The following is a 23,867-nucleotide window of genomic DNA, read 5'->3' as shown; positions in this document are numbered from 1 at the left end:
ACCAAATCAAATCCAAGCTTCCTCAAAATCAAAATTAAATCACTCCTTTAGCAAAACAAGTGATTCAAACACCAAAATCTTCAAGTTTTGAGTCGATTTTTAGGATGCAAGGCAACATTCATCTATTCCTAATCGATTTGGGCATTACTAGAAATTGAAGATTTCAATCTTTCATTGGTGTTACTAAGCAAAGGAGTATGGCAAGAACAAAAGGTGGAAGCAAGTCACCCCAAAAGAAGAACCTTTCTAAGAGACAACAAGCTCTTCAAGACAAACAAGCATCAAAGGCATTGGTAGTCCATAATTCTAGGTTGGAGATTCAAGAACAAGGTACTCCTATGGAAGCTACTACTACTCCGGTCATTGAACAATTAGCCGATTATCCGGAGGTGATTTTCACTTCCGACTCCCATAGGAAGAAATTTATTCTCTTTTCTAAGAAAACCATCATGCCTACTAAGTTCATTTGTGAAGATGCATTATCAAAATTGGGTGTTCTTGAGCAAACTAAGACCTTTTTCGAGTCTATGGGGTTGAGTAAATTGTTTGCAATGCAAGAATTGACATACTCCTCCCTCACCTTAGAGTTTTTGAGCTCTTTGAAAGTCATAAAGGTGGAGACCCGAACCATTATTAAGTTTCGTCTTGAAAATGTTGATAGATGCTTATCTTATGACGAGATGGGTAAGATATTTGGCCTTAGTGATAATGCGACTTTTACAAAGAATCCTACCAAGTATGACCCCGCTCCTCTTTGGATGGCCATTTCCGGAAAGAAATTCGTATCTTATCATGATTGTCGTGCTCTCTTAGTCCATCATCCGGGCATTAGAGTATGGCATAAGGTCATTGGGAATACATTGATAGCTAGGAAAGGCGCAAATCATCTTACCAAACTTGATTTTATTCTTCTTGAGTCGGCTTTAAATATTGGGAGAGAGTTTACCAAGCCAGACAATGCTTTACGACTTTTAATTGATAGATGGCTTAATGTTGATTGTGGCAAAGAAGGCACGGGCTTTATTACCAATGGAGGATTAGTGACTTATTTGGCTAAGCACTTTAACCGGGATTTCAACAAGAATGACACTTATACACCAGTAAAGGGAGACCCTACCATTGATCTAGCCACCATGATTCTAAAGTTCAAATGGATCAAGAACGACACTCATGACAACAAATTTGGGTGGTTGACAAATGAAGCTAGATCCATCACATTGCCTAGAAAAATTTGCCGCTTGAATGTTCATAGACAGAAATACCTTCTCCCACTCTCCGAAGAAGCCGAATACATCATTCAACACCAAGGGGAAGAAGTTGCCAAGCCCTCCTCCTCCATTATCACCCCACCTTATCCATTTGAATACCACGAGTTTAACCCCGAAAATTCCAAGGCGAGAAATGATTACTTGACTCTACTAATGAAGGAAATGCATAAACAAGCTTATAATGATAGAGTTGACGCTTACAAGGACCAATATCCGCCCCTCCTACATCTTGCTAGGCAAGGACTTCTCGATCCATCTTGTCCCTTGCCTAGTAGGGCGGATAAGGAGGTATTCTTTCCTAGCACTTCTAGTGGTGGTAGACCGGGTGGAGAGGAGATGGTTGTTGATGAGAGTGGTAACCAAGAAGGTGAAGATGAAGAAGTTCAAGAAGAAGAGGAAAGTGAGGAAGAACAAGAAATTGCAAGTGAGAGTGGAAATGATTCCACGTCCATGGAGGTTGATGATGCCTCAAGTGAGGAAGTTTATGATGATGATGATGATGATGATGATGATGATGATGATGATGATGATGATGATGATGATGATGATGATGATGATGATGACACGATGGGTGAGGACTAGCAAACTTTTGGAGGCTCCTACATTCTTACACCTCCTTTATGGTTTGTCTACTTCTCTTGTTCTTATTTTATCTTGATCATTTTGTGGTGTCCTAGCAACATTAGAGGACTTAAGGTGTTTCATTTTATTGTTCCCAACTTTCAAAATCCAAAATGACAAATTTTAGTTTCATACATTGCATTTTTTATGCATGAACTCCCCCAAAACTTTTGACATTAAAAATAGTGTCTATTTTGGTTTGGGGAAATTTATGCATATGCATTGGGAGCTAATCTAAATCATGCTCTCCACCATAACAAAAACACATGCATCATGTAGTGTAGTTTAGTATAGTTTGCATTTAGTTTAGAAATCATGCATATTCATGTAAATTGCATAATTTCCTATCGTATTGGTCATTGAGGACAACGGCCATACTAGTGTGGGGATGGGAAATTCTAACTTGACTTTTAAAAGAAAATCCAAAAAAATTCAAAAAAATTTAAAAATCCAAAAACAAGTTCATTTCCTTTGTAGTGTAGTCTTGTATATATTGTTTGTATATATTGTGTTTGTTCATCATTGTCCACATTGATTGACTATGCCACGTCCGAGACATGAGGATATTGAAGACCGCATGGTATGATCTTTCCAATCTCCTTTTTCCTCTTTATGTTAATGACTATGTGGCTTTATTTTGATTGATGCGGTAAAAACAATGTGAATTTAGGATTTCATTTAGATTATTTGGCATATTAGTTGGTAGAAGCATATGCATTAGGATGTATAAATGTTAGTTGTATCATGGCATGTAGTTTGTATGTTAGAAAAATTTTGTGAAACCGTCTATTTGGGGAACTTGACAAGTGTATAGAGGCCCTTTTAGATGCTTTTTCTCCTTAAGACTTTGCTTATTAGAATACTTGTAAAACACCCTAAGATGTGTCATACTAGTATCCTTTGACTAATGGATTAAGGCCTAGTCAAGAGTAACTTGTGGTGTGATAACTCCTTGGCTACCGTTTATTCCAAGGTGACCCTTGAAACCATGCATCTATCATCCATGTTCTACGACATTTTTGTCATCAAAGGGAATGGGCACAAAAATTGTTCAAAATTTGTGTTCAAGAAATGAAATGAAAAGTCAAAAAGTTTGCAAATTGCATCAAATGAAAATAGGAGCAAAAATAGACTCCTAATGCTTCAAATATAAGCACCCTCACTACAAATGGGGTGACTTTGAAAATGTTCAAAAAGAAATGCAAAGAAATGTTGAAATTGTCAAGTATTGAAATGCCAAACATCAAAAGAAATGGCAAAAAGATAGTGTTCTCAAATGTTATATACCACAAGAAATTGGGGGGAAAGACAACAACAAAAGCAAACTCCCAAATGAAATTCAAATACCATTGATCCCTTTTCCATCGTATCCATTTTTGTGCTTGGTAGAGAGGGGACGACCCTTCTTCTTGTCTAGGCAAGAAGAGGAATTCCGCGATCCTCCAGTGTTTCTAACACCATAGGGAGTTTACTCTTGACGAAAGCATTTAATGATTGAGGACAAAGGTACCCTAGCTTGACACAACTTGGAGGTAATTTATTGGTATCCTTCTAGGCTTAGTAGTTTGAAGAAACAATATCTATGAAGGAGTGTGTACCCTTGAATTGCTTCCCCTTTAGATAATTTCCGCCACTTAGATGGGGAAAGTGGCTATTCTTTTGTATATGCATCCATTACTTGATTTTGTGTGCTTTAATGCTTGGATGTGTTGCCATTTTGGCAAGCCCCACCATGCCTTGCAATAAGGCATCCTAGCTCATGGTTGTCTTGTTGTGAGTTGAAGGGGCGGAGTGAGACCCGCTAATTGTCTCATATCGGCTATATTAGTAGGTTAGTTTAAATAAGGGTCCTAGTTTTGTCACCTCTTTACTCGGGACGAGCACATTTTGTCATCGAATTTACCTTGTTCTTATGCTTTATAGTGCATAATTGGGTCATTTACTATCTTTATTTTCCCATTTTGCGTATTCTTTGAGGTTTTGCCCCCCTTGGTAGGAAAGGAGAGCTAACCTTGCATTTACATGGCGAAATGGAGCTAAATTGATCGCATATAATGACCAAGCATCAAAGAGAAGACATTACTAGATGGCCTATGTAGATAATAAAGTAGATTGGGCAATGATGAAAAGATCCTTGCATCTTCAACAAAATCCCCGCGGATTGTTGAGGAACGAAGAGAAAAGAAGTTGTCTGACCCAAGATCCGAGCGGATTGCCACCAATCCGGGCGTCTCCCAGCACCACCATCCGACAAGATCCTTGAGGATTGTTGGAAGTAGAAAAGAATAAAAGAGGAAGAAGCTTGCTGGACTACAATCCGCCCGTCGCAGCCTCGGGACGCTCGTCCAAGACCTCCACAATCCGAGCGTCCCACCACCTTGTCCGCTCGTCTTGCACCACCACAATCCGCTCGTCCCGACCCCTTGGCCACTCGGATTCCTGCCCAGTACAGCACGTCTCTTCCTTGATCCACTCGGGATGCACATATTTCTGAAAGACTAGCAAAAAGGAGACTAGCATCTTCCTTCGAGAGGAGCATTTCATCAACTTTTCTTAAGGGTCTTAATCGTCATTTAAGCCCTTAGTAACCCTAATTTATGTACCTAATCCTCACTATAAATACCCCATTGTACTAATTAGATTAGGATCAATTCTTAATATTATTTATGTTCTTCCTAATCTCATTTTAATCTTGTAATCAACTTTTAATTAAGCATTAATACAAATCTCATTTCCTTAATTTCTCTATTGTTCATCCTTTATTTTGGGTAATTGAAGATTATTTTAGGTTTATTTGGATGATTGACAACCTTCCAATCATTCATCAAGTACTTCTATTATTCTTTTCTTATTATTTTGCAATCATCATTAGGTATAATTCTCTTAATCCCTTTTTAATTATTATTAATCATCTTCATTTAGTCATTATGTTTTGCTTTGTTTATATGATTGACAACCTTGTTAGCATGTTAAACTTGATAATGAGTGAGTAGTTTCCTTAACTAGGGTTAATGGGAAATTAGGGGAAACCAACATGGGGATTGATTTATGCTTAATCGATTTTTTGGTAGAATGTGAATTCTCATTAAGCTCATAGAAAACAGTTACATGAGTACAATCATAATAGGACTTTATAAATTAAACGGCCCTAAAGAGAAACAAACAGAAATCTCATTACAGATCAGTCAACTAACAAGCAATCAGCCCCCTAGCAATTAGCCAATTTCGACTTCTAAGAATAGAAACCTCAGATCCAATGACTTGCAGACGAAATTTGATCATATGCTGTAATTGTTGAAGAATCTTGGCAGGTCTGGGAACACTGCTATCATGTTTAGCAGTATTCCTACTCATCCAGATAAGATAGACCAGACAAGCAAAGTTGGCCATAAGAATTTGTTTCTGCAGTAGGCTCTTGAATCTTCTGCGTAGGATGTTGTCTAAAGAATGGAAAGACCATGACACTTCTAGCCATTGCTTAACCAGCTCCAAAAAATGGCTTCTAAAGTGACAGTCAAAGTATATATGATCATGTGACTCCTGAGTAGCTGCACATATGCAGCATACTCCATCAGATACTACCCTAACATTCAGTAATCGGATCTTTGTGAGTAATCTGTTCCTAGCATATAACCAGGTGATAAAATTAACCTTAAGAAGGCACACTCTGTTCCACACCAGAGGTACCCAGCTAATCTTATCCCTGATAGCCACCAAGTAGTGATAAGTCTTCTGTGTAGAGTAACGAGAGAGGAGCCAAACCTGATAGTCCAAACAAGCCTTCAGTTTATCTTTTACTTTACAAATTTGGCGCCAAACCCAACTAGAATTGATGTTAGGGGAGTATGCCCACCAGTCCTGCTGCTTAATGTATAAATTATGGACCCACCGGACTCATAAGCTATCCTTCTTATTTGCAACCCACCAGGTGTATTTACCTATGCTTGCAATGTTCCAAATATGGCAGTTGTTGAGTCCCAGACCCCCATTACCTTTGGACTGACAATAACTATCCCAAGAGCCTGCAGGAACTCTGTAATACTCCGTATTTATGAGTCTTTGGGTACTCTATCGAGTAGGCCTTACTCTGTCGAGTAAGGGTAAGTTGCGTTTTAAAATAGTTTCTGATCTGTTGGGTACTCGATCGAGTAACTAGGATACTCGATCGAGTAAGGGGGTACTCGATCGAGTACCTTGGGTACTCGATCGAGTAGCCGGTTTACGGGGAGTTTTTCTCGGGTTTTGTTAATTATGCGATTAAGATATATAACCTTCGTCGTCATTATACTAAACACTTTTGCAAAACCTAATTTACTGTCAAAGAGAGAAAGCAAGTACGTTCATCATCTTAATCGCATTGTTAGCAAATCTCGGAGTTTGGAAGGTCGGTTTTCATCGTTTGTTATACCGTTGAGATCCTTGCGTCAAGGGTAAGATCTATGTACCCTTTTTGTCTTTTCTTTAAGTTGGTTAAACCCTAATCTAGGGATTTGGGGGTTTTTGAGTAGTATGTGATTTGGTAGCATTTGTATGTTGTATGATAGGAGGAGGTTTCGTAGAGGAAGCTTTTTGATACAGCTGTAGAGACCGTCTGATAGTGTGCTTTCCAGGTAGGATTTCCTACTCAGTATTAGTCCCATAATGGGATGATTGTTGATGTGTTGAGATTGATTTTTTGATATAGTAATTGTATTGTGACGGTTGTGATTGTGATTGTGATTGTTTGTCTATGGTCCTCGAGGCGTGTCCTCGGCTGAGTGGGGTCACTTACAGGAGTGGCTTCACGCCCTAGTTTCGCCCTTCGTGGAACCCACCACGGAAGGGTATGTGCACATTAATGGACAGGGTTATCGCTCATTATGAGGAGCGGGGATTTGGTGGGTATGGCTGCGGTCCCCCACTGGCAGGTTTAGTCCAGTGGACCGTCGGTGATTAAGATTGTTGGAATTGGTGTGGTTGTGTGTGTGACAGTTAAGCTGTCTGTTTATCTTATTGTTGATATATATTGAGTTGTGTGATTAGTATTGACCCCGGTTGTTGTTTTGTAAACCTGCGCTGATCCATTCGGGGATGGTGTGCAGTAATTGAGCAGGTTTGAGTTGAGTACTGGGATGGCTGGGAGGTGCCACCGTCTGACGATAGAAGTCTTCCGCTGTAGTCTTTTAGTTTTATGACATTTCAGTATTTCAGTAAACAGTTGGTTTTAAGAACTTGTACCCGTATTTTGGGATTTGGTTTCAGTTGTACTTTTCACTAAAGTTATATTATTTAAGTTGTTTCGTTATTGTCTTATGAATATCATGCCTCGGGTAACCGAGATGGTAATATCTTCATACCTGAGTGGTCCTGGTAAGGCACTTGGAGTATGGGGGTGTTACAAATGGTATCAGGGCGACGATCCTGAAACATGTAACCAATGAACCTAATGAACAAAGGGAGTCAATTAAAATGAACCTGGGGTAAAGGTTGTAGGAGTTAATGCAAAGGCTTGGGAGACGTCCTGAAGTCGCGAACTCGCCCTACAATTTTAAACCGGTCACTTGGGGGGTGTATGTCAAGGTCGAATGCGTTGTTTGGTTAGCTTGTGTGTGAATGTGATGAAGTGTGTGTAACTGTTGGGTGTTTGCGGTAGGAAGCTGAGAATGTGAAAGAAAGGTTGATGATATATGTAGAATTGTTGTTGGAATGAAAACATGTTGGATGTTTACAATGTGGCATTTAATAACATGATATAATGATTTCGTAGATCGTATGAAAAGATGCGTAGCATTATATGCTTAGTTATGATATAATGTTGGTTTTATAAAGTTTTTAGCATGTTAACATATGATATAGTATGCGGGTAGCGTTTCTGAGTTAGCATGACTCGATCGAGTGGGACTGACTTGATCGGGTGGGTTTTTGATGACGATTTTGAGTCCAGAATCATGTTTTTGGGCACTCGATCGAGTACCTCGGGCACTCGATCGAGTAGGGGGTCACTCGATCGAGTAGCCTACCTTCTGATCTCTAACATACTCGACCGAGTAGCCTAGCTACTCGGTCGAGTATGTTAGAGATCAGAAGGTCTGTTTGGGGACTGATGTTGGGGCACTCGATCGAGTATAGTAGGCACTCGATCGAGTAGCCTGGTACTCGATCGAGTATGTTTGGGAACTCGATCGAGTAGGGTCTGGGCAGCTTGTTTTCGTGTTTTGAGGTTTTAGCGCGTATGTTTATATCCACCCCTTTTCTGATATAGTTTCAAGATGCCGCCCAAAAAGACTGCTTTGTATGCGAGAGCTGAGCTTATGAACATAGATGACATCGTTAAGATGTTGGAGCATCAAGATGCTCTTACTGAGGCTTTAAAGACAATGGGGAAAGATAAGGATAAGGATAAGGAGAAAGAGGTTGATCACTCTAAAATCAGCCTCTATATAGCGAGGTTTAACCCGAAAGATACAAGGGAGTTGGGGAGCCGAACCTTCTTGATAGCTGGCTTAGAGAGATGGAGAACATATTAGATTTGGTTCACTGTCCTGATGAGATGAGAGTGGAACAGGCTGCATTCTATCTGAGGGAGGCAGCTGGTAAGTGGTGGGATACGGTGAAAGTGAGTGCTAAGGAGTTGTATGTGAACCAAGGTTTAAATGCTATACCTTGGGAAGAGTTTCGTAGGGCTATGAGAAAAGAGTTTGTACCGGAGCATGTGAGGAGTAAGTTGAGAGAAGAGTTTGACAGTTTTAAGATGACCATTTGAGATGTACGTGGCCGAGTACTACAGCGGTTCAATGACAAGTCTAGGTATGCTTAGGATATGGGTTTGAGTGAGGAGAATCGGCCGAGGTTTGAGAGGGGTTGACCCCTAAGATTATGGATAAGTTACCCGTGGGAGTCCTTACTGATGTTAAGGAAGCTTATGAGAGGGCTGGGAGAGCTGAGAGGTTGGCGGAGATGGCTCAGGAGAGGTCAGGTGGTGAGAAAAGGAAGTCTGAGAGCGAGGGTGGTGGCCAATCTAATCACAAGAAAGGCAACCACAATCAGCCTAAAGGGTTCAGTGCTGGGGCTTCCTTTGGGCGTGGCCGTGGAAGTGTTAGTGGTAGTTGGGGAGTGACCTGCTATAGTTGTGGTGGTGTAGGTCACAAGAAACATGAGTGCACAAGGGCACCTGGAACTTTCCAGAGACCTGCGCAGAGCTATGCGAGCAATAGACCGGCTGGATCGTGGCCAAACCGGGGAAGTCAGAGCTACCAGAGTGGAGGCAACCGCAACGGCGGTAATTCTTATCAGAAACCACCAACGAACAACAACAATCACGGGTCGGGTGCTAAGCCGACCACATAAGCCAGTACTGTCCAGGGAGGTGGACAGAAGACCAGTGGAAAGTTATTCATGATGGAGAAGAAAGCAGCTGAGGAGGATGCATACGTTATCACCGGTACTTTTCTTGTTAATGGTATTCATACCTTTGTTTTGTTTGATTCGAGGGCTTCTCAGTTGTTTGTATCTTCGAGTCATGTTAAACGGTTGGGTTTGAGGGTGTATGAGTCTGTTAGTGAGAAAGTTTTTATACCTTCGGATGAGTCTGTATCTTGTGGGAGGTTATATGGGGATGTACCTATGATAGTTGGGCAAGTTGATTTCCCTGTAGACTTGCTAGAGTTTCCTTTTGACGGTTTTGAGATGATAGTTGGGATGGATTGGCTGGGAAAGTATAAAGCTAAGATAGACTGTCATCAAAAGAAAGTGTCTTTAAGAGGTCCTAAGGGCGTTAGTGTAATACCCACCCTTTTAGAGGCCCTTTGACCAGCGTTGACTGGCCTTGGGAGTGGAAATAGCCTTGGAAGTGAGTGCCAAAATCATCTTAGGTTGCCTGTTAAGAGTGTTACTCGACAGAGTAGAGGCTACTCGATCGAGTAGCTAGGTTACTCGATCGAGTAGGGGGCCACTCGATCGAGTATGTTTGGTACTCGATCGAGTACCGGGTTTTCAGCGAGGGTTTTATATCGCGTTTTGTTAAATCCGCATATCACTTCCGCCACTTTCCTCCTATCCTTCAGTCGCCTCTTTCCCTTCCCTTCACCTCAAAACCTCCACGAAAGCCTTTTGAAAATCCTTGTGCCTTAGGAAAGTGTCTCTTGAGTCGGGTGGCGGTCTTTTGCTGAGTTTCTCCCTGTAGGTATGTCATAATCATCATCCGTGTCCTTGTTCTTCATAGTTAGGGTTTGCTTGTTAGTAATATAGAATTGTATTGTGGTTATAGGCTTTGCTTGGTCGCTAGACACGTTGTTTGTCGGCATGGATTGGTTGCAGTTGCTTAAAGGTAGGTTCGCCTACTCAGTTTCTGTAGATGGTCTAGCGTGTCAGTTGTTGTGAGTGTTTTGTGTTTGCTTAGTGTCGTAATTGTATGGTGACGATTGTGATGGTGATTGTGGTTGTTGTCTCTGGTTCTCGAGATGCGTCTCGGCTGAGTGGGGTCACTTGCGGGAGTGACTTCACGCCCTAAATTCGCCCTCCGTGGAACCCGCCACGGAAGGGGATGTGCACATTAATGGACAGGGTTGTCGCTCATTATGAGGAGCAGGGATTTGGTGGGAACGGCTGCGGTCCCCTACTGGCAGGACTGGTCCAGTGGACAGTCAGTGACAGAGTTGGTTGAATTACCGTGATTGTGTTGAGATTGGTAGCATTGTATTGTGTTGATAATTGTAGTTGTCGTTGTCGTATCTTATCTCAGTACTGACCTTGTGTGGTTGTTTGTTTGTTATGTGTCTGCCGTGATCCCTTATGGTGAGCATTCGGTCTTAGCAGGTGTTGATGTTGTTGATAGCTGGAGTCCGGGCAGGGATGAGTCTTCACGAGATTCGATGGTCGTAGCTAGTGGTCTTTGATTTGTATCTTTCATATCATTTGTTGGTTTAAACCGCTTGTAAAACATTGTAATAGTTCTTTTATCGACGTTTGATTAATACTATCCTCGGGCAACCGAGTTGGTAACACCCTTATATACTAAGGAAGGCCTAGTTAAGGCTCCTCTGAATATGGGGGTGTTACAAAGTGGTATCAGAGCGACGATTTTGGAACCTGTAACAAAAAAAATAAATAAATAAATAATAATGAACGTAGGGAGTCTAATAAAATGAACCTGGTGTATGTGTAATGGGAGCCCCAGCTGATGCTAGGTTTTGGGTGAGTAGGCGCCCTCATTTCAAAATCTTGGCCCCATGATACTTAAGCCAGTCACATGGTTTGGGAATGTGGAGTCCGAGTGTCTATGTGTGATATGAATGTTAATTGTGCCGGAGCTACTTCCGGTTAAGTCTTTGTTAGAGTTAATAGGGGTGTGATAGTGGTAATTGGGCCGTGTATGGTAAATGTTGACGAGATTATTGAAGTTCTTTGAATAATTAGTGAGCTTATATGATGGTTATGAGATATGTGACGAAAGTTTACGTGATAGAGATGCGTGAAAATGTGGAATTGGGTGTCGTGACATGAAGAGTGAACATGTAGGTGTTTGCTATAAGTTAATGATGACGGAAGTCATATACGAGTTTATAAATCCTACCGTAATTACTATGATGATAGTTATAGAAATATTGAGTAATAATCCGAATCATAGCATATGGTAATGTGTATATGCTTTGTTAATTAGTTGAAACTTTTCCGCTGTGTGACAATTGATTTGAGTAAAATGAACTGCTTATAATTGCATTAGAGAACATGGATATATTGATTTGTTATGAAGAGTATATAATTATGTGTTATATGAAAGAATAAATTAATGTTAGTTACATGTTTCATGTTATGGTGGAAGCGAGTGTGACAGCAACACGTTAAGACAAGTTTTGAGTATGATAGGATGACGTGACTAAGCTTGAGAGTGACTCGGTAGCAGGTAAACCGAGTTGGGTAGTTGTGTAGCGTAAGGTGGCATACACCTTGTTAGTAAGGCGATACATTGTGCGTGAGTAATGATTGTAAAACGTGATCGAAGGTGATAATTGGTGTCGAATTCCGAACTTAGGTTGGAATCGACACGTGGTGTTGTTTTGCAGGTATCTTTGATTTACTTCGTACTTTTGACCGAGTACTTAAGTATACTTGACGGAGTGCAGGTGTTTACTAGACCGAGTAGACCTCACTCGATCTAGTTAGGAAGCTATGATGTCGGGATGTGGGAAAAATTCCTGCATACACTCGACGATTAAGCTCCTACTCGATCGAGTAGGGTGGTACTCGATCGAGTACCCCAGGCACTCGATCGAGTAGGTTACTGTACAGCGAATCCTACGGGTTTTCTAAAACCCCTAATCTTTCTATTTCTTATTCTTCTTCCCCTATATTTCGAAACACCTAAACCTAAGCTACTCTCAAATCCTTATTTCCTCTCAAATCTTCTCATACTCTTGGGTTAGTGGTGATTCTTGGGTTAATTTCTTTGCTTAATTTCGTTTCTTTACTTTGCTACTCAATCAAGGTATGCTATTCTCCCTAATGTACATGGTTTATTGATTTGAATGTGCTAGAGAAGTGAAACAATCTGAAATTTTCGATTATTGTGATCAATTGGGTGCTTTTAATTGTTGAAATATGACTCACATGCCCTCTTTCCATGTTTGTTGGTGATTAATTGTTGTAAATTAGATTAGAAATTGCAAGGATTAAACCCGAAATTTCTAGGGTTTGCAAATTTGAAATCGATTTTTGGTTGTTTTACAATGGCTAGATGGTAGAATTGAGCCTTATGTGTTGTTTATATCATGTTGAAGGATGGATTTTGATGATTTTACCCTTAAAAAGTTGCCTTAAAACTCCGTCTTAAAAATGCCTCAAATGGAAATTCGTGATTTATAATTGGAATTTGGTGTTGTGAATGACATTATAAGTATAAGTTGAACTTCAATATGATAATAGTAACGACAATTGATGAAAATATGCCAAAATTATCACAGCTGTAAAGACCGTCTGAAAATTCTAATTGAGTTGTTATTCATGATGTTGAAGGGTGATAATGATATGTTCTAAGTTATTCTTTTCCATGAACTAGTAAGAATGCCTCACATGGGATTAAGAAGTGTGTTTGGAACAATCTTTAGAATCATGCTAGGATATTCGAATTTGTTAAGCATATGTAATCACCATGATAAATTTCTTCCACGACTATGGCCTATGAGTAGTAGTAAACTGAGCTTGTATGTCAAATTTTGGAAACTGTTGGTGAATGTGTGTACATAGCTTAATATTCAAGGTTAATGGCATGACTTATGTGCTTCACATGTTAAAATTTGTGGGTGAATTGGTGTGCCTAACTGAGTGAGTTAAGTTCAAGTTACATGAAGAATATGTTTTACGTGTTTGTGCAAGTTGCTTAAGTCATATGCTGAAACAAATGCCGAGACTGAACCTAGGAACCCGCCAAAGTAAATGGGGGAGGGGTAATCCACCTGAGATGGGGGAAGGGAGTGGACCTGTGGTACCCGCAGTTCCAGAGTACCCTTCAGTGGTTTTTGTCGATTTCAAGTAGAAGAAGCGTATTGTAGACTTACAAAAACGCAAGATGAGACCTACGAGGTGTATAGACACTACTTTGTTAGAGGAATTGGAGATAGAGACGGATGTCCGTCACATATTTGAGACTTTGGGTCTTCTTGGGTTGTATAGGCTGAGGAAACACTCCTATCCTTTTCTTACCCTGGAGTTTATGAGCTCCTTTATCTATGACCCTGCTGGCCAGACCGTTGAGTTTCGGTTGATGAACACTAGTTTCTTGCTTTCTATGGACCAGTTTGCTTCTCACCTTGGGTTGGCCAAGCCTCCCAAGGATTCCATCACCGATATCCCTACTGAGTGCGGTGTATGCCGCCTAATGCCTTGCTTGACTGGGAAACCAGCTCCTACCTCGAGTAACATGCTGATTAATGACGTTCAGCATGTCACATTGAGGATCTTTCTCCGTTCTCTCTCGAACCTTCTTTATGACAGAAAGGATATAAGTAAGCTAAACAACCATGAGGTGTTACTTCTGATGTCCTACTTGAACCCGGAGCGGACCAGGAAAGTGTTCTTTAATGCTCCTTCCATGGTTTGTGCCGCCCTTGCCTTGATGGCTACTGCCTCTTCCCGGTACTTGAGTTGTGGCGCCATCGCCACTCGGTTAGCTGAAAAGCTAACCTCTTTCGAGGCTTCTTCGGAGTACGTGCCTCTAGTTACCCCAGTGCCCACCATGGACCGTGCCTACTATCTCGACCTGAAATGATTGAGGACTTTGGCTGACGGTAGCTAAGCTTGGAGGGTGTGGGGCATGAGTTGGATGAAGATTCCAGCTCCTGAGCACCTCCCACCCACGGAGCCCTTAGAGCCGACGGTAGTGACGGTGGACTCCGATGATGAGGAGGAGGAGGAGGAGGATGATGACAGACCCCGCCACCTGCAGACCTACCTCATCGACGACACCATTCTCAAGGTGATGCCGGAGCCGACAAAGGGAGAGAATGCGTCGGTCGTGGCGGTGAAGAGACCTAGGTTGGGGAGAGGACCCCGTCGAGTGAGGGAGAGGACCTCAGAGACTAGGCCACGGCCGGAGGCACCACAGCAGCAGCAGCCTTTTCCGTGCTACCCTTATCTCGACACCCCGGAGACGCGATCCAGCTACTTGGCAGAGAGAGTGTCATCTACCTTGACACTTTGGAACATGCACGAGATGGCATACGCTCAGGGGATAGGGACCGAGGGACCGCACCCGGTGTGGTGGAGTGGAGTTGGGGACTACTCAGGGGTTTTCCATTCCTACGGGGTGGATCAGTCGACGTGGAGGACACCTCAGTTCTTTGCCTACGGTGGCTTGACTCCATGGTACGTAGGCCCAGGAGCAGGAGCAGGAGCAGGAGTGGACGCGAGGATTGGGTCATCGGGAGCAGGTACTTCTGGCGGTGGTGGTGATGATGAGGTGATGTTTGAGCAGCAGCAGCAGCAGGAGGAGGAGTGATACTCCTTGTACTTATCTTTGTTGATGGTAGTTGGTTTTAGGTGTTGGTATTATTGTTAGACTTTAGTAGTTGCTTTCATTGAGACTTAGTTGGACTTGTATGGTTGGCCATAAGGCCGGATTTGATATTCTGACTTGTTGCAGGACGTTAGAAGTCGGGGAGTCGTCCCGACTCAATTTTATATGACAAATATGGGCATCTATGTTGGCTTATGACAGGTTGTATAGGGGAACTTGGCCTGTAGGTACTCGATAGAGTACCTCGTACTCTATCGAGTAGCTGCAGGAAGATGGGATAAAAAGCTTTCTGATCTGTAGGCTACTCGATCGAGTAGCCAAGACACTCGATCGAGTAGCATGGCACTCGATCGAGTACCGCTACTTACTCGATCGAGTAGCACTGTTACAGGAGATTTTCGAAAATTAAATATGTTCAATTGTTTTATAATTGCAAGTTTGATGTTTAATGTGGCTATTAGTGCGTAGTAAAACCTTTGAACCGTTAATTTCATATATTGGAAGTCGTGTTTGAAGTTTTATGAGCGTATTTCTCACAGTTAGTGAAGCGGTAATAGTTTCTTATTACTTTAATGTTGCATACGCCCTTTTACGATCTGTTTGTCGGAGTTGTAACCTCTCATACACTTGTGCATACCATATTAACATATATTGTCGACGGTGACTAGATATTCCGGAGATTTGTGTATGATTTCTAATTTAACGAGTATATAGTTAGTGAGTAATGTCCATAACAAATAATATGGTTTTATTTAATGTCACGATGCAAATAATAGGTAACATGTGTTGTAATTTTGGTGGTGAACTTCGGGGACGAAGTTCCTTTTTAGAAGGGAAGAGTAATGTCGCGAAAATTATCGCGAAATAAAAGGCTGATTTCGAAATTAGGTTTTGTTTGCCTATAATGTTTTGTTGTTTACTTGTAGGAAGCGTAATTGATTACCTTAGTTGTTGAGTAATTCATGCGTGGGAGTTTGAAAATGATAGTATGTGTGTAAAGAGTTAGTTGCGGTACAATGTGTTGTAATAGAATTGCGATGATGGTGTAGTTGTGCGGCGTGAAGCTGTTATGAGATATGTTCGGGTTGATAGTTGTTGCCATATGATGGGAGATCGTTGTTTGTGCTGGTTTGTACTGCGAGGTTGATGTCTTATAGAGGATAGTTTGTAAAAGTTGAAGTATACATATAAGGTGACAGTCGATGTTAATAATGTTTGTATGATAATTGCAAGAGTCGATATATACGTATGAGTAGAGCGTTAGACGGATGATGATGACATGGGGGGGGGGGGATGATAATTAAGGAGAGTAGTATCGAAAGAAAGGTGAAGTTGTCTTTCCGTGTCGAGTGTGTTGGAAACGGGAGTTGAACTTCGGGGACGAAGTTCTTTTTAAGGGGGGAAGACTGTAATACCCGCCCTTTTAGAGGCCCTTTGACCAGCGTTGACTGACCTTGGGAGCGGGAATAGCCTTGGAAGTGAGTGCCAAAATCATCTTAGGTTTCGTGTTAAGAGTGTTACTCGACAGAGTAGAGGCTACTCGATCGAGTAGCTAGGTTACTCGATCGAGTAGGGGGCCATTCGATCGAGTATGTTGGGTACTCGATCGAGTACCGGGTTTTCAGCGAGGGTTTTATATCGCGTTTTGTTAAATCCGCATATCACTTCCGCCACTTTCCTCCTATCCTTCAGTCGCCTCTTTCCTTTCCCTTCACCTCAAAACCTCCACGGAAGCCTTTTGAAGATCCTTGTGCCTTAGGAAAGCATCTCTTGAGTCGGGTAGCGGTCTTTTGCTGAGTTTCTCCCTGTAGGTATGTCATAATCATCATCCGTGTCCTTGTTCTTCATAGTTAGGGTTTGCTTGTTAGTAATATAGAATTGTATTGTGGTTATAGGCTTTGCTTGGTCGCTAGACACGTTGTTTGTCGGCATGGATTGGTTGCAGTTGCTTAAAGGTAGGTTCGCCTACTCAGTTTCTGTAGATGGTCTAGCGTGTCAGTTGTTGTGAGTGTTTTGTGTTTGCTTAGTGTCGTAATTGTATGGTGACGATTGTGATGGTGATTGTGGTTGTTGTCTCTGGTTCTCGAGATGCGTCTCGGCTGAGTGGGGTCACTTGCGGGAGTGACTTCACGCCCTAAATTCGCCCTCCGTGGAACCCGCCACGGAAGGGGATGTGCACATTAATGGACGGGGTTGTCGCTCATTATGAGGAGCGGGGATTTGGTGGGAACGGCTGCGGTCCCCCACTGGCAGGACTGGTCCAGTGGACAGTCAGTGACAGAGTTGGTTGAATTACCGTGATTGTGTTGAGATTGGTAGCATTGTATTGTGTTGATAATTGTAGTTGCCGTTGTCGTATCTTATCTCAGTACTGACCTTGTGTGGTTGTTTGTTTGTTATGTGTCTGCCGTGATCCCTTATGGTGAGCAGTCGGTCTTAGCAGGTGTTGATGTTGTTGATAGCTGGAGTCCGGGTAGGGATGAGTCTTCATGAGATTCGATGGTCGTAGCTAGTGGTCTTTGATTTGTATCTTTCATATCATTTGTTGGTTTAAACCGCTTGTAAAACATTGTAATAGTTCTTTTATCGACGTTTGATTATTACTATCCTCGGGCAACCGAGTTGGTAACGCCCTTATAAACTAAGGAAGGCCTAGTTAAGGCTCCTCTGAATATGGGGGTGTTACAGTTAGTGTGTCTTATCGTGGGTTTCTAGTCAAACCCAAAGTTAAGTTGATTGCAGCTGTCACTTTGAAGTCATATCTGAGGAAGGGATGTCCTTTGATCTTGTGCCATGTGAGAGATGACCGGATAGAGGGTCCGACATTTGATCAGATACCAGTGGTGGGAGAGTTTGAGGATGTGTTTCCAGAGGAGATTCCGGGGTTGCCGCCGAGAAGAGAGATAGATTTCACAGTAGAGTTGAAACCAGGGACGGGGCCAATCTCTAAGGCACCGTACCGTATGGGTCCTAAGGAGATGGAGGAGCTTAGGAAACAGTTGGATGATCTGATAGAGAAGAGATACATTAGACCTAGTGTATCGCCGTGGGGAGCACCAGTTCTTTTCGTGAAGAAGAAGGATGGGAGTTTGAGGTTGTGCATAGATTACAGGGAGCTGAACCGAGTGACGGTGAAGAACAAGTATCCTTTGCCAAGGATAGATGACCTGTTTGACCAGTTGAGTGGTGCATCGGTCTTTTCAAAGATCGATCTGAGGTCGGGGTACCATCAGGTGAAGATTAGAGAGGTGGACATACCAAAGACAGCTTTCACGTCGAGGTATGGTCATTATGAATATGTGGTGATGCCGTTTGGGTTGTCTAATGCACCGGCAGTGTTTATGGATTTGATGAATAGGATCTTTAGACAGTTTTTGGATAAGATTGTAGTGGTGTTTATTGATGATATCTTAGTCTAATCCAAGACTAAGGAGGAGCATGAGGAGCATCTGAGGATCGTGTTGCAAACTTTGAGGGAGCATGAGTTGTATGCTAAGCTATCCAAGTGTGAGTTCTGGTTAGAGAAAGTTGCTTTTCTGGGGCATGTGATCTCTAAAGATGGGGTAGCTGTGGATCCGGCGAAGATTGAGGCAGTGACAAAGTGGGAAGCACCAAAGAATGTTGCTGAGATTAGAAGATTCTTGGGTTTAGCTGGATACTACAGACGGTTCGTGAAAGATTTCTCCAAGATAGCTAGACCTATGATAGCGTTGATGAGGAAAGAGAACATGTTTCGTTGGGATGAGAGTTGTGAGACGGCGTTCTAAACATTAAAGGAGCGTTTGACCACAGCTCCTGTCTTAGCATTGCCTGAAGGGATCGAGAACTTTGAGGTTTATACAGATGCCTCAAAGAACGGGTTGGGATGTGTGTTGATGCAGAAGGGTAAAGTGATTGCCTATGCTTCTAGGCAATTGAAGCCTTATGAGGAGAACTACCCTACTCATGATCTGGAGTTGGGTGCAGTGGTGTTTGCTCTCAAGATATGTAGACATTACCTTTATGGAGCAATCTTTAAGGTATTTTCTGATCACAAGAGTCTCAAGTATATTTTCACTCAAAAGGAGTTGAACATGAGACAGAGGAGGTGGATGGAGCTGATTGGCGATTATGACATGGAAATTATCTACCATGAAGGGAAGGCCAATGTAGTTGCTGATGCTTTGAGTAGGAAGAGTGTACATTCTTTGTGTGGACTCTATCTTTGATGAGGCCGAGAGATGAGGTAGTGAGGTTTGGGATACATATGATGCGAAAGGAGATGCCATGGGTGATATGACAAAGTGCGGCTTGAGTTTTATGATGACATTCGAGGTAAGCGGCGTTGGATCCTAAGATAGTGGAGTGGAGAGCTGGAGTAGAGAAAGGGACAGTGTCTCGATTCTCCATTCACACAGATGGTAGTTTGAGGTTTGATGGTAGGTGGTGTGTCCCTAATGATGAGGAGTTGGAAAAGACTATCATGACAGAGGCACATTGCACACCGTATTCAGTACATCCAGGTGGTGACAAGCTATATAAGGATTTGAAGAACACGTTTTGGTGGCCTGGAATGAAGAAAGAGACAAAGGTGAGTTTGTGGCCCGTTGTTTGACATGCCGAGAGAGTTAAGGGGGAACAAAGAACGACCACAAGGTAAGATTCGGTCTTTAACGGTACACTGAGTGGAAGTGGGAATCCATTTCCATGGATTTTATCGTGGGTTTGCCAAAGAGTCAACAAGGTAACAACATGATTTGGGTAATAGTGGATCGACTGACCAAGTCAGCTCACTTTGTTCCAATGAAAGATACATGGACTAAAGCACAATTGCCTATGGCCTATCGAAAGAACGTGCTTAAGTTACATGGAGTCCCTAAGGACATAGTGTCTAACAGAGATGCGAGATTTATATCAAGGTTTTGGAAAGAGTTGCAGGAATCGTTGGGAACAAATTTGAAGATGAGTACAGCATTTCATCCTGCGATAGACGGACAGACTGAGAGAACAATCAAGTCTCTTGAGGATATGTTGAAAGCTTGTGTGATGGATTTTGGTGGTAGCTGGGAACAGAGGTTGGACTTGATAGAATTTTCTTACAATAACAGCTATCACACTAGTATTGGTATGGCACCGTTTGAGGCTTTGTATGGGAGAAGATGTAGGAGTCCGATTTGTTGGGACGATAGTGTTGAGGCAGTGGTCTTAGGACCAGAGATGGTGCATGAGATGGTGGAACAGATTAAGATGATCAGGGAACGGATGAGGGCAGCTCAGGATAGGCAAAAGAGTTATGCAGATCTACATCGCCGGGACATAGAGTTTCAAGTTGGGGACAAGGTTCTTTTGAAAGTGTCTTCTATGCGTGGGGTTATGAGATTTGGGAAGAAAGGCAAGCTAAGTCAGAATTTTATCGGGCCTTATGAGATCTTAGAGCGAGTTGGAGAAGTTGCATATCGTCTGGGTTCACCAGCTGCGCTAGAGAGAGTGCATAATGTGTTTCATGTATCGCAGCTGCGGAAGTATGTGAGTGACCCGTCACATGTGTTAGAGGCAGAGAGCTTAGAGCTAGATGAGTCCTTATCATATCTTGAGGTGCCTAAGCAGATTCTTGACCGGAAGGTTAGGAAGACTAGGAGTGGTGAGACAGTTTTGCTTAAGATCCTTTGGTCTAACCACGAGACTGAGGTGAAGGAAATGTAGATCTTTATACATACTAACATACTCATATATGTCGAAATTAATTTGTCATAAAATTAAATAGGGATTTTATGCATGCAAACAATATTAAAATAGAGGAGAAACCATGTCCTTACATTGGTGATTTCGGTATTATGGGCACAAAAGAGATCTCCTTCTCTTTTGTTCTTGAGCTCTCCAAAAGGAAGAACAAGGATTCAAATTTAGAATTCCTCCCAAAATCATATACCCAAGGAATACATCTTAATAACCAATATTATTTAGATCTAGTAATAATATTAGTTTTTGCTATAAAATTGTTACAAAATAAATTGTATTTTGCTCTTGAAAATTTCGGTCAAGAGATGGAGTATTTGTAAGTTTTATTTCTCTAGATTTCACAAGATGTAGAGAAAAATACATTTCTTACACTAGAAAATGTTGTATGTAAAAATGATGAATGAATGAATTAAAAGAAAAAGCTCTTTTTCTTTTCTTGTATGGTTGGCCGAAAATTAGCTTGGGTAGGATGCCCAATACTTTTGATTTATGCTCTTCTCAAAAGCATAGGTGTGCATGGCTAGAGATTAGACTTTAATAATTATGTTTTCTCTTATTAAAATAATCAACATAATTATTCCACTAATACTCCTTCTAATTTTCGGTTTATACAAGATAAAATGGAAGGTCCATTTTATTTTGTCATTTGTCAAGTGTGACATATGTGACATGTTACTTGACATGTGAATTTGTAATGTATTTTTAACATATTAAAAATCAACATACTCATAAAATATGTCATTTACAAAATCGACTAGTAATTCATAATTACTTGTACCAAAAATGTTTCCAAATTATAAACTACAACATTCTGTATTTATAATAATTTATTCATTCCGTTTCAATTTGTTTTCGTAAACAATAATTTCATCTAAGTAATAAAATAATTCGATTACTTAGACCGTGTCTCATTTAATCATATTTACAATGAGATACGTAAATTATACTCACAAAATTATCCGTCAATTTTAAGCAATTTAATTAACTCGTATCGGTATACGATTAATTAAATAATCAATTAAGAGTATTTCCCTATAGGTATGACCTAAGGGGATCAACTGATCACCACCGTCGCACGACAGTAATGTCAAACTCTAGTCAGCCAATCATTACCGATATGTGTGGACCAATTGACTGTAAAATATTACATCCCACATGTATTCTTAAAATGATATTTAATAATGATATTTAAATCATGTGATCGCACTATTGTTGAGGACACATTTCCCAACAATCTCCCACTTGTCCTCGACAAGTGTGCGTCACCAATTCTCTTGTCCTATTACTATCTCCCACTCAATGCAAGGTGTCTTTCAGGTCGTACTTGCAAGTGATCATATCGAGAGTGGTTTCCTCGATCTGGAGAATAACTGATTGACCGGATTTATCTATCATAGATACCTTCCGAGCGTGGCCACGCATTTCCAGTTCATTACTCCTCGAGTGGCCCTGAGATATTGTTTTAACCCTGACAAGGGGATGGACAATTCCTATCGCACTCATTCCCTTCGACTAGCCACAACCATCATAACCCAAAATATGCCCATTTGACCCCATTTACGAAGGTCGTAGTAACACAAATCAAAGTTAATCTGAAACCGTGCCATCTTAGGTGAATAGTCTTTAGTCAAAAGAATCGACTCATTAGAATACTATAGTAGCTCTCGTCACGACCAGGCTATATAAATTTGCCACAACTCTATAAGCGGTCATTAGGCCCGACAAAATGTTCCTAACAGTCTGCCTATGTGATCGACTAGTCATCTCACATGACTCTATGGCACTTGAACTTGCCATCAATCGCCTCACACTCTAGTCACTTCGAGACGTCACCTCATACAAGTGACTATGGGCAAATACTATGTTAATCTGTGTTCACTTTAACGGGGTTCAATTGTCTTCACAACCCGTTTGGATGTAACAAAGTATAATAAAAGAGTTTTAAAATAAAACTCGAACGACAAATGCGATTATCACACATGAATAGTCAATGCCTGATTACTATTTCATGTTCTATAATCTAATTTGATCTTGTACGTAGTTGTTCATTTCAATTCAATTGAAATGACATGACTCATCATGTTTAGCCTTTGAGAAGGCTTTGGTTAGTAGGTTTTATCAATTTCTTGTACCTTACTCAACCTCACTACATACTCGTTTTCCTTTGTAATGTATACATTTGTTGGGAAATGTGTCCTCAACAATAGTGCGATCACATGATTTAAATATCATAATTAAATCTCAAATTAAGAATACGTCAGGGATGATTCTTTATACAGTCGACTGACCGTCATTAATCGGTAATGATTGGCTAACTAGAGTTTGACATTACTGTCGTGTGACGGTGGTGGTCAGTTGATCCCTTTAGGTCACACCTATAGGATGAAGCCCAAATAGCTATTTAATTAATTGTATGCGATACAGATTAATTAATTCCTTAATTATGGGAGTGCAATTTTGCGTCTTATTTTTAATGTGATTAAATAAAGATTAAATTTAGTAATTAAGTGTTATATTACTAAATTAGTGAGGTATTAATATAAGTTTTGAGGTAGAGGTAATTAGTTATTTAAAGTTACAAGAAGTTGTAATTTTAACTAACTAGCAATTATGGGACCCATTATATGATGATATAATGGTAGTATACTACTCAAAAAGTGGAGTGTATATTATATTATTAATTGTAATATTTAAGTGTTAAATGATTACATTAATAATTAAATATGTAAGATTGTTAAACATAAGACTTATAAGCATTTGTGGGACAAATGACAAAAGGCAAAAGTGGTCCATAAAAGACCAATATTTCGGCCAAATATGAGATGAGCAAAGATGCTCTTTTGTCTTATGTTGTTGTTAGTTAATGTGTGAAAGAGACACTACATACTAGCATTGCATACTACATCTTACACCTACATCCTACAATCTACCAAAAGCAAAAACAAAGTGAATAAAACAAAGGGAAAAAGATTCTCTTGTGGCTTGAGAAGGCCACCGGTTTTTGGCACCATAAATGGGCATTTTTGGTTGCTTATTTTTCACTTGCTTGTTTTGCTAGTTTAAGTTGTTTCTCTCTAAAATTCCTCACATGCAAAATTCATTCAAACTCTCAACAAATACTAATATACCAAATCTATTACTAGAAGTAGTAATATAAGAATATTAGTATTATTAAGGTATTATTTCTACTACATATCTAGTTAATATTAGTAGAGATTTTTGGGATTCATCTTGGGTGCAATTTATTGGAGTGGCTTCTAAACTTGGAGTCT

General features: G+C 40.9%; 1 protein-coding gene across 1 annotated transcript in view; it reads right to left on the bottom strand.

Annotated features, from left to right (window-relative positions):
• Positions 1-5,078: 5,078 nt before the first annotated feature.
• Positions 5,079-23,867, bottom strand: part of LOC141640997 (uncharacterized) — a 34,750-nt gene continuing 15,961 nt past the window's right edge. Inside the window, exon 2 of the mRNA XM_074449675.1 lies at positions 5,079-5,651. Within this exon, the coding sequence (XP_074305776.1) occupies positions 5,079-5,651 (573 nt within the window). The remainder of the gene's footprint in view (positions 5,652-23,867) is intronic.

The sequence above is a fragment of the Silene latifolia genome, chromosome 2 (assembly GCF_048544455.1).
Source record: "Silene latifolia isolate original U9 population chromosome 2, ASM4854445v1, whole genome shotgun sequence".
Lineage (NCBI taxonomy): Eukaryota > Viridiplantae > Streptophyta > Magnoliopsida > Caryophyllales > Caryophyllaceae > Silene > Silene latifolia.
This window is presented reverse-complemented; position numbering and strand designations above follow the sequence as displayed.